We start from the raw sequence: 14,580 nt of genomic DNA, 5'->3' as shown, positions 1-14,580 counted from the left end.
AAGCCTCATACTCGTGCAACAGCGGCTTCTGTCACTTCGCCTCATGAAACTGCTGCTTCGTGTTTAGCATTCATTTTTCTTTCCTTTCCCTACTCATTCATTCCCATCTTCTTCTCAATAGTTCATGCAGCCTTTTCTCCACATCCACCCCGCGTGCGTTGCACAACCTCAACGGCCCTCGGAAGAGACCCGCAAATCTGATGGGGAGCCTAGCAATAGGTATACTGAGTAGCAGCGAGAATAAAATACTGCACAGTATTTGCACCTTGGTTCCAATTACAATGCCAATTACTGCATGCAAAGTCTCCACTGGTCATCATCCGAACCTAGGGGACAACTCCCATCAAAAGCTACAAACAAGGCAGCTGTGGTGCACTGGCTTGGTGATAAATGGCTCCTGCTCACACACTTGTTTTTTTTTTAGCAGTAAAGACGAGCATACATTAAATGGCATACAGAATTATGCAGAATCCACAGCTAATTGCTAACTAAACATTAAATTTTTGCACTAACGCACCAGCAATTTACAAAGGAGAACTATGAAATGACGTGTTCACAGCAAAGAAGATGCATCCGCACACACTGTTGTAAAACAACTACAGTCAGCATATAATGCGTAACAGCCACCATGTTAAAGCGGGCATGTGCAAAATGCGAGCCCGTCCCATAGCCGCGCGTGTTGTAATGCTGCTGGCCGCGCATGTGCAGCCCAGGTCGAGAATGGCGCAGACGGCGCGACCAGCAAGAGGGCACAGCAAATGTGGCGTTTCTCTCACTCACCAACAAACAAAAACACGAGAAGGAGGAGGAGGAGCCATCTGGTTGGTCGTTTGCCGCTGCACAATGTTTTGAGAGCTGCTGCCTTCGGAATCTTCCTCTCAGAAGTCACTTACCCCACCTCAGCAACAACCGCGGCGGCGTGGTCTATGTGCCAACATTTCTTTCTCTCTCTCTTTCTCTGAATTTAATCGCACGCACGGCACAAGCCAAGAAATGAAAGGCGAAAGAGCTCACCTGCTTCCAGTTGCCACAGGATGTTTCATAACATTCGGATAAAGCCTTACAAGATGAGGGCCGAGGGGGAGAGGTGAGTAAAAAAATAAAAGAAAAGGCCAACATGCAAGAATTCATAAAAGGACGGGCACTTAGCTGTCATCGCTGGCAGTGGCATCCAGGGAGACATTTGCCTTGTGATCATACACACACATGCACACACAAGCACAACAAATGCAGCCTTAAGAAAAAAATGTCCGCTCGAGGGCAAACCTGAAACTACGACGAACCTGATCGATGCCCTCAAAGCGAAACTGCACAACATATTTCGATTCAATGCAGGATGTACTAATGTGGACGACCATTTCTCCAACACATGCAAAGCGTCCAGACGTACAGTAAACAAGGTTTTAAAAAAAAATAGCCTGCCCAAGCCAAAGCAAACCAAAGTGCTATACTACGGCGTGTGAATGCGAGTTATAATAACTGTTTTAAATGCTGACTCTAGGGATGATGCATGTATCCAGAAATAACCGATTGCCTTGAAGCCCAGCCGAATCAAAAATCTGCCCCAGGGTACCACTGATGCAGCTTTACTAATACCATCCTTAAAGGAATGCTACTCGCACACAACTCCTGCTCAGACTGCACGCAAATTCTCATTTGGTGCAATGCACTTTAAAAAAAGTGGACTTCGTTCTCTAATACAAGTCTCAGGCCCTACTGTTGGTTGCTTTCAAGGTCAGTGGCACAATCATTTCAGCTGGCAGAATTTCAACGCAATCAAGTTCAATGTTGACATTTCATTCAGGAATTTGACATTTCATGTGTCATCTAATGAGTCTTTAATACCAGTTTCTGGATCTAAAATCAAATGCATTCGGTTCATTTCATCCACCTGAGACCCTTTAGTTTCTTTATATATTTTAAATATCAATTACCTTTAGCTTGGTAACCCTGTATATAATTTTTCATGCTTGAAGCAGCCCGCTGCAGTTAAAGAATGCGCCTATGACCAATCATGTCAGAAATATCGGACAGGGGAATAACAAATTGCTCGAACTGAATTCCAATGAATACGAGTATGCATAGTGAGGTCAGCAAAAACAGCGAACGTAGCAGAACATAGCACTCAAAGCGGCAATAAATTATGAGCAAAGCTGTTACAGCTTCAGCTACATACACACAAATACATTCCTCGCCTAAGAGCCAGGCTGTGTGCGTCAACTTTCTGTGCATCAAACTCGATGTTAATTTTATTTCTGCTCGTCCATTCACATGCTGCAGCCAAAAGTGCCGTTTTCACCCTCTGATCATGCTACAGAGTATCAATCATTAATGACTAATAGTGACTGAGAAAAACAGGACAGGCACTTGCAAATGTTCAGTCGTAAATGATTGACCTGCGCTCATTCACGTTCAACTGAAAAGGCATATGAGCCAGGAGTAAAGACAGATGGCGTTCTGACCCCCGGTTCCACGTCACCAGCATTTGGTTGTCATTGAAATCTCCACTAACTGTCCACAGTAGAATCCCAATGATAAGAACTGGGCTGACACAAATTTAGGGATGCTACGAATTCGCAAAATTCTCCAGCCAGAGTGCGCTGTGCACAAGGTGCAGAATTCGAGATGTTACAAGCACTCTCCCGCGTCACTACGGATGACAAATGCACAAACCACTATGCGACTACATCTGCGCCCATAAGATTCATATCAAAGAAATTCGACTGCATTCGCTTTCAACAAACTGCAATCACTCTCACCGATTACAGTTCCCAGCACAAGGACCCGTAAAAAATGGTGCATCAACTGATGGAATTGTTGGCGATTATCTATTACAGTGTTTCTAACAAACCCATTGTCCCTTTAACTGATAGCCCAAGCGTTGAAAAACTTTACGAGCCCAACCCCATGATTATCAGCTCAAGTCATAGAAACAAACACGGTTTTAAATGCCTTCTTCTAATGAGCAAAAAAAAATTAATTAATAATAATACTCAAAGCTAACCCACTGCTCAGCAATGGTTATTGCAGCCCGTGCAATTGCCTAAAAATGCAAAGTTTGGTAAAAGGGCACAAGGCCAATGCCGTTAAGATGTGCACATTTATTATTACACACGCAAGAAGTATAAACAATTTTTTTTTTTTTACAAAAACATCACTGTGAACCCAAGTTCAACGCTACGCAAAACTAGGCCACAAAGCTTATTCTCCAAGGGTATCCACCGCAAGAATGACAAAAAAGAAAGATAGAAAAGTATGCACTCCGCAAACCACCAGGCCACAAGATCCAAATGAGCACCAATAAATGTACCTCAGCATCTGTTGATAAAGGTTTAAGGCGCGTCGTCTCATCGGATTATGTGTTGAAACCAGAGCGCATGCAAATTATTTTCCCCGTATGCAGATGGCAAGGCTTCTAGAGAAGTTTCACACACCATGCAAAATGGACCCAGATTAAAGGGCACAAGATTAGGGAAGGCCATTACAGACCGGAGAAACTCACTACAGGATCGGAGAGATTTTCCACTAAAAAATAAAAAGAAAAAGCACAACTTCAAGTCAAATTCTGAATGAGCATTAGTCCTCGCAAGAAAAAGAAAAAAGATTGCACCAAATAATGAGGCTGTACGCCTTTTTTTTTTGGCACCGCATGTAATTTACCCAAACTGGCACTTCTTACATGAATGGTGTTCTACTCTTATAATTAATCTCTGACAGCAATGAACAATTATCAGAAGTGTACTACTGCAAGCCTCTAACTATTAATCTGTTTGACAGCACAGCGAGCATTACAAGTAGCAACAAGAAGAAGAAGAATAACCTCAATACACCTTTGCACTAATACTCGAGAACATATGAAAGCTGTCATAACTGCAAGATTATGCGTTCTTCCTTAATTTGGAAGCTGACTACCCAAGCCAGAGTTAAAGCATGAATCGGTAAAGTCAGCAACGTCACAGGAAAAGAAAGTTTCTTTTGCACGTGGTGATAAAATGTTGAACCACGGACAGAGCACTGTACTGATAGGAAAGCTATGGCATTCACGCTCAAATACGACACACAGACAGCATACAAGCGTCTCATCTTTTTTAATCCCAGAAATCCGCATTGTCTGCAGCATTGACAACCCATAGGGAGCCTTCTTTTGAGTCGCCGATTCTGCCTACGACACCGATTTCGAACAAATTCTGGTCACATCAGACAAGTATACATACGTCATCTAAACTGGCATTAAGAACGACAGACGGTTGTATACTATCTGCGTGCCAAATTTCAGCCCGAATCAGCGAGCGATTTAACCGATACAAGCATATTATAGTTCACGTTTAACATAGTTATAATAACGAATTAGTCACCGTCAACATCCCGTTAGAAAGCCAAGTGCCGCCATGCCTGCTCCACAACTCTACACTGCAGCTTGAGTGACCCGACACGTCGACAATGCAACATAATGGCAACCTTGTGCATGTGCCCCCAACTCCACATGCGAGAACACCCACGCATGACGACTACCAATGTGCGAGCCACAATTAACCCCATGTGCCCGAAACTTGCAGAATGCATGCACTGGTGCTCCTTGAAACCAAAACAATAACTGTGCAAAACAAAAAAAATCTGAATGGCTACTCCGACACATTACAAAAAATGCCTCACACGGCATGCCTCGTTTCAGACAAGTAGAATCACGAGATGTATGCCACTCACAGCTGTGTGTGCTATTCACACATTAATCAAGTCTATGGGTTACGTAACAATGCGAGATTGCCTTCGGATGTCCCTGCCTACACGTCACTCTTAGATGCAGGGTGAACATTTAGTCCACGTGGACTAAAAGCGGCAATACTGAGCCGAAATGCTTCACTCAAGACATCCTTTCAAACAAGCATAGTTAACTTCTCTGAACACAAAAAATTACATGAAGGGCACTTAAAACATGTTCCCGAAAGAGCATTGTCAAGCAAGCTTCTGGGAATTTAACCAATGCAATTAGGTGTGAATACTAACCTACTTCAGCATGGACAAGAGAAGAATCGATATTCATTGAGTTACAAAAAAAATGAAGAAAAATAACCGAACAAGCTCTACGGTTCGCAAGCCCAAACAGTGGAAGAGACAGTGACAGCAAAGTAAGGGAACAGTCGCAGACCACCAACTCCCTACCAAGTGCACTGGTGCTCTGTGGGAGACAACCAATGAAGAGAAGAAGTCCAGAGAACCTGATGCAGCCTTCACCTCACCAGTAGCAGAGAAGGCGGAAGCCGAGACAGAACCCCCTCAGCAAAACAGTCAACTTCACCTCCACACCGGATGCCAGCGAATGCGAGTCGTGCGAGGTGTCCGAGTAGTCCCCAATGGCAAGCGAGGAAATGACCGGAAAGTGAGTCACGTGAGAGCCCGAGGCACTCTGGTACGAAGCTATTTTCACACTCAGTCCTTCGGCGGACGCCGACGACGCCAACGACGACGAGGACGATGCACTAGCTTGCCTCGCTGCCACCTTGCGCCGCAAGCGCTGAACAAAGCTTCCTGTCGAGAGCATGCACAGAGGAGAAGGCAGGCACAGGAAATCAAAACCTCTCCCTCACCGGCCAAGTCAGCTACGCTCGGCGGACAGAGAGACTAGGAAACACTGCCACCAGGGCAATTGACTACTATACTGGCTACACAATCTTCGTAGGTATGAACCTTTCGACTCTTTTCAAGCTGATGAAACACCTCACGCAATACCTCGCATGCCATCAAAATTTCAGCTCCACAGAGAGCCCAGCATTGGCCCAAACTCTCAACAAGCCTCCCAACAAAACTCTAAACTGAAAAAAAGCAGTGCAAGCTCCCATTCCCACTGGCAAAAAGAAATCAAGAGCAGCAAGCAATTCGCACCTAACCAAAGCACAACGCACACCCTACAAAAGCGCTAACCAGGCACACCAGAAAAAGACTCGCGGCAAAACCACAGGCCAAAGCAGAACCACTAGCGTGATGCACTCAATCAGAAACAGGCTCTCCCATCAACGCACAGAACAAGGCAGCAGGATGGAGTACTTACCCCACGAGTTCACGGTCAGACCGAGATCAGTGGGCTGCACGTTCCAACACCGTTACAGTTTGGCAATGACACGCAGAGAAAGAAAAGAAAAGATGCATTTCAAGAAAAAAAGAAAGGGACATCACATATCCCCAATCCCGTCCCAACGACTGTGGCAAAAAATAAAAGGGCAGGGCGGGCAGAGAAGAGGGAGAGGGTCAATTCACTTGCCAAGGAGCGAGACGTACACACACACACACATACACACAAAATAAAAATTGCGCGCCCAGCAAGGAAGTGTCGCTCGCCTTTTCGAAGGTAGGGGGTGTTTTTTTCTCTTCATCATCAGCAGCAGCAGCCATAAAACAAGGAGTCGGCCAGCACAGTAGTCACTGCTGCTTCAAGTTCTTAGCACTAGACAGCAGTACTAGTGATGAGGGGGGTGCGAGGGGGAAAAAACAGGCAAACACTCACAATCCCGGGGCGACGACCGTTGAAGAAGGCACCGGTTGCCATGGTCTAGCGAGACCACTCTGTCCACAGCGGTGGCAACAGAAAGATGGACAGTGATAACAGGGAGGAAGGAGGAAGGCACACGCCGCAGGTTGCGCGCGTGTTGGTTGTGTATGTATATATATAGTATATACATATACGTATGCAGAGACGGGATAAGCAATACTCACCGGTGGTCATCGTCCTAGCTACAATTTCTAGGCCTGACAGAGTCTCAAACGAGAGTAGTAGTAGCACACGCTGTTGTGGCAGATGGCCTGGTGATTGGGGGAATCGCAACAAGGGTGCCACCTTTAGGCCAAGAAGACGCCGACACTCTCCGCAGCAGCACACACCGCTTGAAATTGCACCCACCTCACCCCCCCAAAACATAGCCCCAACCCTCCACTTCTGCCATTACTCCGCAGCCTCCCCCCCCCCCCCCCCCCCTTTGAAGATAACGAATGGTTAATCCCCAAAAGCTAAGCAAGCCTCCCACCTCCTACACGACGACTCATGTGCATGTTCAAAGCAAAACGAAAGGGTAACTAGGTGAAAGGTGTTTTGGCAGTGCACTGTCAAAATGCTAGCAAAAAAAAATACCCGGAAAATATGTTGACCACAAATAAGTGCTACACCCCCCTCATCTCGTACAACTGAGAAAGGAATAAACAGAGAAAGAGGAAAAGAATAAGGATAACTTCCTTTTAAAGCCTGGCACACTTAGCTCGATACCAGGTGGGAGAACAATCAGAAGAGAGCTCCGAGAGAAAGCAATCAGTAATTATTATAGGTATCTACTCCCGACTCTCAGACTTAAAATCATATCAATTTATACCTAAAGGGCTCCGGCACTCAAATAGAGATAGAAGGAACAATAAAATAAAGAACAATCATGCAAGAGGCACAAGTAGAAATCAAAACAAATAGAAATTAGACAAAGTGAGCCGGAAATAAAGGGGTTGCATAACACACGTGTACAGGAATGTAACTGTGTAGTGTAGGTGAAAATACATAAGGGTTAAACGAAAAGGGGAGGACCCCTTCCATTTTAAAGACTGCCGACTTTACAGGGGTAGAGAGAGAATCACTTCGTACCTTGTATGTGTCCCGGAATTTGTCGATTTCCCTCGTGATTAAGTTCCGCTTGTCTTCTTCAATGTCCATCTCATCCAGTTCTTGCATCAGACGATGCTGGGAAAAAAAAAAAAAACTAGCCTGAGCTTGAGCCAGAGATACTGTAAGCGAAAACCGACCGAGTCGCTGTACAATTTTACAAGCCCGGCACTCTCAATATGTCATTGGTTAGAATGCAGCGCAAGGAAGAAACAATTATGGGGAACAGTTAGCCAACTCTTTCCAACTTTGCGATACCTTGTGAACTCTTTAAGTCTCACAAACCATCAATAAGAGGGTCTTATATAGCGGTCTATAGCAAAATTTAAGGCACAGCCTGGCAACAACAAGTGCCGTGCCTGGCTCATGAACAGACAGCCAAAACCGTACCGACATCCTGCAGTTGCTTGGCATCTCAAGTGCATTTATTTTCACGTGCGCTCTTTCGTTCGACCTATGAGAGTATAAAATGCCTCTTTAGCAATGACTAACGACATGTGGAGGCAGTTTACAGTGGGTTTCCAGAAAAAGTGATGTTCACCGAAGCGAACGGCAGCATGGCCGCCCTCTTAGCGACAGTTCGGTGGTTCAGAAACAAGCATGCAGGACCGTGGACAAGATTAGCTGTTTGCATGCAACCTTTTAAGAAATGCTGCGTAAGCAACACGCGTGATAGAACTAGATGACACACTCTGGGAGTGTGGCAAGCAGCAAAGTCTTCTGATGACGCTGCTGAAACTTTGGAGCGAGATCATAGCTCCGCTGATGCAGGTATACAGCCCCGATGTAGTAAATACAGTCGAACCCGGATATATCGAACTCGAAGGGGATCGCGAAATAGTTCGATATACAAAAATCGGCTTGTGACGGCACTTACGATGCCAAAAAACGATACCGCATGTGTCGCGTAATCAACCCACTCGCATAATGAACCCACCCTCCACTTTTGCACCCGAGATGTTGAAAAAAAAAAAAAAAAATGCGTTAAGACCAGCTCGCTCACATGCAAGTGACTGAGCGGTCTCAGCAACGAGCGGCAGTGACAGAGCGAAAAATTTCAAACTTGTTGGAACTGCGTCCCTCTTGCCGCTCGAGCCACCACGACAGCCCAATACAAGGTTTCTGCGTCGCTGCAGCAGAAATCTCAAGCGTTTTCGCTTGCATGTGGATGGCGCGGGTCACTCCGTTTCGGTCGTCGCATCCACAGCTCATTTCTTGGCAGCGTGCCAAGATGCTGCGCAGCTATAACATCAGGGCGCATTTATCTTTTTATAGCTCCTCCGGTGGCGGGGAGCGAACTTGGCAGAGTGCCCGTGATGGCTTGATTGCACAAGCCTGGTTCGATTTATCACGCCGCGCTTGGAGCGGGCGTCATGATCGCAGCAGCAGACCGCGTGCTTCTGTTGATTCATACATGCAAAGATAAACGGCTCCCGCCAAAAAAAAAAAAGCCTACCGCTTCTTAACGTCCGCAGCCGCCATATCTTACGCTACGTTGCGCATACAGCACAACGATAAAAAAGGATGACTCGCAAAAAAAAAAAAAAAAAGAAAACAGAGAGAGCTGCCGCTTCTTAACGTTCGCAGGCGCCATAGCCACGTCAGCCGCCGCGGGCAGAGGGTTCGCAACACACGCTGGAGAAAGCGTCCGACGTCTGTCTGAAAACGGGCTGAGCTGGCTTGGCGCATGCGTAGCGCGTGCTGAAGGAGAGAGATAGCTCGGCAAAAGAATGGGCAGACCCACGCACATGGCTTGCAAACGTCATGTGTTGGCGCGCGGGAAACGATAACTGCAGATGTGCGCGCCTTTGGGGAATGGGCGCGGCGCTGTCCAGAACTGTCCCGCGTGGCTTGAAAACGTCACGCGGCAAACGGCCAAGGGTGATGCGATCGTCTTTGGGGAAGGCACACTTTCCAGTGCGTGGTGCGGAGTTCGATATATCGAACGACCGGTGAAATTGAGTTCGATATATGACGCGGCTTTCCTATACTTTTACATGGGATTTTCAAGGGGATATTCCGTGAGTTCGATATAACCAAAATTCGATATATCCGGGTTCGATATAATCGGGTTCAACTGTATATGCACTTCTGCAATTTTTTTTTTTCACTTCACGGTAAGGGATCAACCTATATTCCTACTCCACCTATATAATACGGTTTATATGGTGCCTCCCAAATGCGAGGCGGAGCTTCCACTACTCAATATGACCTGGGAGAAGCAAAATAGTGCCACTAAAAATGTTCGTATAAGTGAAATGTGCACTGCACTGAATTGTATTCAACTGACGGGCGTTTGCATTGCGTTCAATGGAGCTTTAGTGGGGCATTTAAGGGAAGACCCGGTTCTTTAACCTTCAAAAATCGCCAAAAAATTGACTTTTTGAAATAAGTTTTTGAATATTGTTCTGAAAAACCAAATTCTGAAATATTATGGTTGTCTGAATAGTATTTATGTTACTAGATTCTGAAGACCGTAACGCAACAATTTTCGCTTAAAAAAACCTCAAGGTTGATGGAATTCAACCTCATGCTGCGCGGCAACGGCATAGCAGAGCGCACAGTCATTTTGATATCATTCGAAAGCTGTACCCTTTTAATTTCCACTTTTTGCGAGAAACCGTTCTCAGTCTGGCAACAGTGGAGCTAGACCACTGCAAAAACAATACTTAAATCTCGCACGCCATTGGTGTTTTTGCACCACGTCGGATGAATCCTGCCTCCCGATTGGACACTGGGTGAGCACCGCCTGCTGTACAAAAGAGCATCATCCGCCATTTGCGCTGCTATCACGGTTGTCGCTGCTATGTCTGGTTGAAAACAAAATTTTCGAACGGCTCGTGCCCTCGGTAAAAAATGAAAACAGTGGCCTCGGACGTGCAAGGAGCTGTCGGACACGCCAGCACCAGCAACGAATTAGCCTGACGAGCCAGTACAGTGCGCGTACGGAAGGATCGACGGCACGTGCTGCACCGGCGCCCGTCGTGCCGAGGAGTGTGCGTGTCGACGTGCCACTTCTTTCCAAGGCCACAAAAATGGTAATTCATCTCTACATGCAAGATCAGTGAAGGCTTCCTACAAAGTCTGCTTCCCACCACAAGCTATCAACAGTTTTTTCCGGGGAATCTGAAGAAGCGCCGAGAAGCGTGGCGCCATTAACCGTGCTAAGCGTGCCAGCCGTGAGCAAGCTGCTCGAACGTGTGCTACAGATGCTGAAAACTTTGAGCGAGCAATGGAAAAGAAAATGAATGAAACAGATTGATTGTGATTATGTGCCTGGAGGCTTCTAGTATAAGATCCATTGAAAGTTAAGCTCCAATTTACAATAAATAAACTCTGCTCATTTTGAAACTTATTTCCTTGTTTTCTCAGAACAAGATTTTTAACTACTGCACATACTGTTGCCTGCCACGATATCTCCAGATGTAGAGCTCACATATGAACAATTATTGTTGCATTTTAAGGCTGATAAATTGCTCTGTGCAATAAGATCTAAACAACTTGAGATTTCCCCTTACAAATTTTATTAAACTATAAAGAATGCACACCGAAATTTTTCACTTTTATAGGTGTATTTGACGAGTCAACTCATATACCAGGGAAGCACAAATTTAAATAATGGTGTATTGCACTCCCTGGCTCTTGTAGAACACATAGACATCAAATTCTAACAATTTTTTATAAAGAAGTTATTAAAACTTGGGCACAGTGATTGGTCATAAACTAACTAATTCAAAACTGACACGACAGGTAAAAATAGACTTCATATTTGTGTTCAGCACACAAAAACACATTACATGTAGCGTTTTCATCCACGTACAATAAAAATTGCCATATTTAGATTAAGTCACAGGGTCTCCCCTTAAAAGAGTTTGTGAAACTAAACAAATTCATTTCAATGACATTTGTTTTCAAGCGGTGTTTCAGTGTATAGGGCAATGCTCGTAAAATCGGAAAGCACAAGTCAAAATTTGAGAGCCTCCCGAGCAAATTAAAAGGGTTGGCAGGTATGAACTCCGTGCACATCTGGTACTGCCCATCTAGGCCCTACTGGCAAGCCTATTCATACGAACTGGCAGAATAGCTGGCAATGAAATTTACGCCCATCCTCCTTAGCAGCCCACAACATATGGTTTCCTGCATTTTAACTTGCAATGTAGGTTACAATGTAAGTTACAATCTAAGTTACAATGTAAGTTAGAATACATTGAAAGCATCCCTGTTTACCAGTCAGATTTCATCAAAAGGGGCGTTTCTGAAAGGGATGCAAGTTAAAGCAGATGCCGAGAACAAAGGAGAGCTAGGTTTGGTTTGGTTCATAACCGGTGCCCGCCCAACCGACTGACTATATAATAATGAGAGACAGGCTAGTTGGTGGCTAGTATTGGAATGCATCATGACACTTGTTTTTAGCGCGGTTCCATGATGCATTCTGACTGCCTGTACAAGCACACTTCGATGAACCATAAGAGGTTTTTGCAATGTAGTGAGGTTTGGTGGCTATTTGCATTCAGATGCAGCCCATCAGCAGTGAAGCCTCCCGGCATTGACCGATGTCCAGAGAAAGGGGTACTAAAACCAACGTGACTCTGATGTCGTATGTACCGTATTTACTCGCATAATGATAGCACTTTTTTTTTTATATACTGACGCAAATTTCGTGGTGCGATCGTTACGCGGGGTAAATTTTCTACAAAAAATTTTTGAGCACCGAAAACGCAAACAAGTTGCAGGTCAGACGTCTTAGAATATATATCTCGATTACAACCAAAAATAAAAGCTGAGTAAGGCTTACCTTCGCAATAAACACGCACATTAAGCATCACATGGAGTGCACAATGCCCATTTATTTTTTTTCGTCAGTACTCTAATCAAAGTCTGAATCCTCGCCATCCTCGCTTTCACTGCTGCACGACTCATCGGAAACGGCAGTGTCGTCGCTGGGGAAGTCATCTGCCGTTCCATCCAAAGCGTCATTGTGCCAGCGGCTGGGAGCCGCTGGCACAACGACGTCCGCCGCCTCAGGGAAAGTCCATTCCGTCGCATAAAGCGAGTCGCCCAACCGGAGCTAGCGCGGAAATCCTTTGCGGCGATTCCCAGCTTCCTGGCAGTTGTGCGCGCCTGCGTCTGTATCATTTCTAATGACACTGCACAACCATCCTTGCGCAGGTCCTTCACGTATTCTAGGACGTTTTGGGTCCACGGAAAGCCCGCCGTGTCTTGTTCGTAGCCATCAGCTTCTCGCGCTGCTTCTTCCAATAGCGTATCCTCATTTCGTCCACGCCGAAATGCCTACCAGCAGCGCGGTTGCCATGCTCCAGTGCATAGTCGACAGCCTTGAGCTTGAACGCGGCGGTGTAACTGGCATACCGCCCCATGGTGAAATGGCGTAAACTCGCACAAAAACACAAAGCACGCTACGACGCTGCCGAATTGCAAAATGGCGAACGCCGCAAAGCATAGAGTTAATACAAAGACTCCGCAAAGCATGGAATCATGGGAACTTCGTTACTAGACTAGGTTGGGAACTCGTCGGAATGCATTCGCTGCAGGATGACTGCAGATCAACCACCAGGCGGCTCCATGTTCGGGGTGCGATCATTACGCGGGGGAATTTAAAAAATGGAATTTTGACCTCAAAATTCAGGGGTGCGATCATTACGCGAGTGCGATCATTGTGCGAGTAAATACGGTACCAATGTATCAAGACTGTCGATGTGAAACAACTGGGCGGAGGTATTTGTATTGGGGCCAAATTTCACAGGATGCTTCCTGTAACCAAGAGAGAGTAACTGAGCTGAAAAAAAAACTTGGATCAGGTGGATTTGGCAAATTTGGATCAGATGGGGCTTGAATCAGCCTTCAGGCAGGCATGCTACCCACAGGCCACAAAGTTAGTTCAAGCCGAATACAAGTAGATCTGGTGAATGCACATTGCAGTTCCTAGTTGTGAGTCAGTGATAAAAAGAAAAGTGACCATGAAGAAGAACAAAAATTATGATGCCACTTGCATTCTTCCGCCCTAACGTGAATGCCTTGTGTAACATTCCTTTGTACCCGCCGTGGTGGCTCAGTGATTAGGACGATCGACTGCTGTGCCAAAGGGCAAGGGATCGAATTCCGGCCATGGTGGCTGCTTTTCGTTGGAGGTGAAAAAGCAAGATGATTTCTGGCGCCCTCCACTATGGCGTCTCTCATAGCCTGACTCGCTTGGGCCGTCAATCGAGCTTTCACTCTCTGAACTAGGTTCAGGTGTATGAGAGTCTAACCTTGCCTAGTAACGCAGAATAACCGGGCATAACAAATATTTCGCTCGCACAGCTTGTCCTAGGAAAGCTAAACCACAGTCACTTTTTTTTTACCCCTTCCCTACACCTCACTGCTTTTTCACTGCCTTCCTTCTCACAGCAGGCTGTGCCACTTCCCAAGTTCGCAGCCACCTTTCCTTTTGACAAAGCCCATAACCCTGACATGCCTCACCAACACATATTTGTTCAGCAGACAGATGGTGATAAAGCTACTAAACAAACAATTGGCTGAAATATTTCTGCGAAGATAAAAAAAGAACGTCTATAAGGGGGACTCTTATATCAAATGAAGAGGGGTGAGCTCACATTTTTGCTAGATCTGTACTCCCGTTCTGGCTCGGGGCTCGTGCGCCGCGAGTTGCGCGGAGATCTTGCAGCTGCAGGAAGAGAGAGGAAAAGAAAGGCACATGGTTAAACCGCAGGACGTCCTAGCTATTAGAGACCCAAAAGGGGAGAGGGGGGGATGGTCATGCCAGAAAGGTGGCAACACACTCACTGTCTCTGCAATCGAACCTTTGATGAACCCAGCGGACATCGAAGGCAACAGCATGTTTAATTTATGGCGTTCTAACTGTGATGGTATCCTTCTTGCCACTCCCCTCAGGAAAGAAGCATACCTGAGAATCGAAAGCTCGCTTG

General features: G+C 45.9%; 1 protein-coding gene across 4 annotated transcripts in view; it reads right to left on the bottom strand.

The window, feature by feature from the left end:
* LOC146176139 (RNA-binding protein 25-like) overlaps positions 1–14,580 on the bottom strand; it is a 41,488-nt gene that overhangs the window by 14,848 nt on the left and 12,060 nt on the right. For 2 of the 4 annotated variants that reach the window (XM_084582465.1, XM_084582466.1), the window contains exons 9-12: positions 14,248–14,318; positions 7,616–7,711; positions 6,047–6,080; positions 3,503–3,525 (exon numbers count right to left, since the gene is read on the bottom strand). In XM_084582465.1, coding sequence (XP_084438591.1) covers positions 3,503–3,525; positions 6,047–6,080; positions 7,616–7,711; positions 14,248–14,318 — 224 coding nt within the window. Of the gene's footprint in view, positions 1–3,502; positions 3,526–5,296; positions 5,527–6,046; positions 6,081–7,615; positions 7,712–14,247; positions 14,319–14,580 lie in introns of all 4 variants that reach the window. The other 2 variants (XM_084582468.1, XM_084582467.1) reach the window with 2 other exon arrangements.

Source organism: Amblyomma maculatum, chromosome 10 (assembly GCF_055883805.1).
Source record: "Amblyomma maculatum isolate TAMU_Amacu chromosome 10, ASM5588380v1, whole genome shotgun sequence".
Classification (NCBI taxonomy): Eukaryota; Metazoa; Arthropoda; class Arachnida; order Ixodida; family Ixodidae; genus Amblyomma; species Amblyomma maculatum.
The sequence above is the reverse complement of the archived record's forward strand: the minus strand, read 5'-3'. Positions and strand labels throughout refer to the sequence as shown.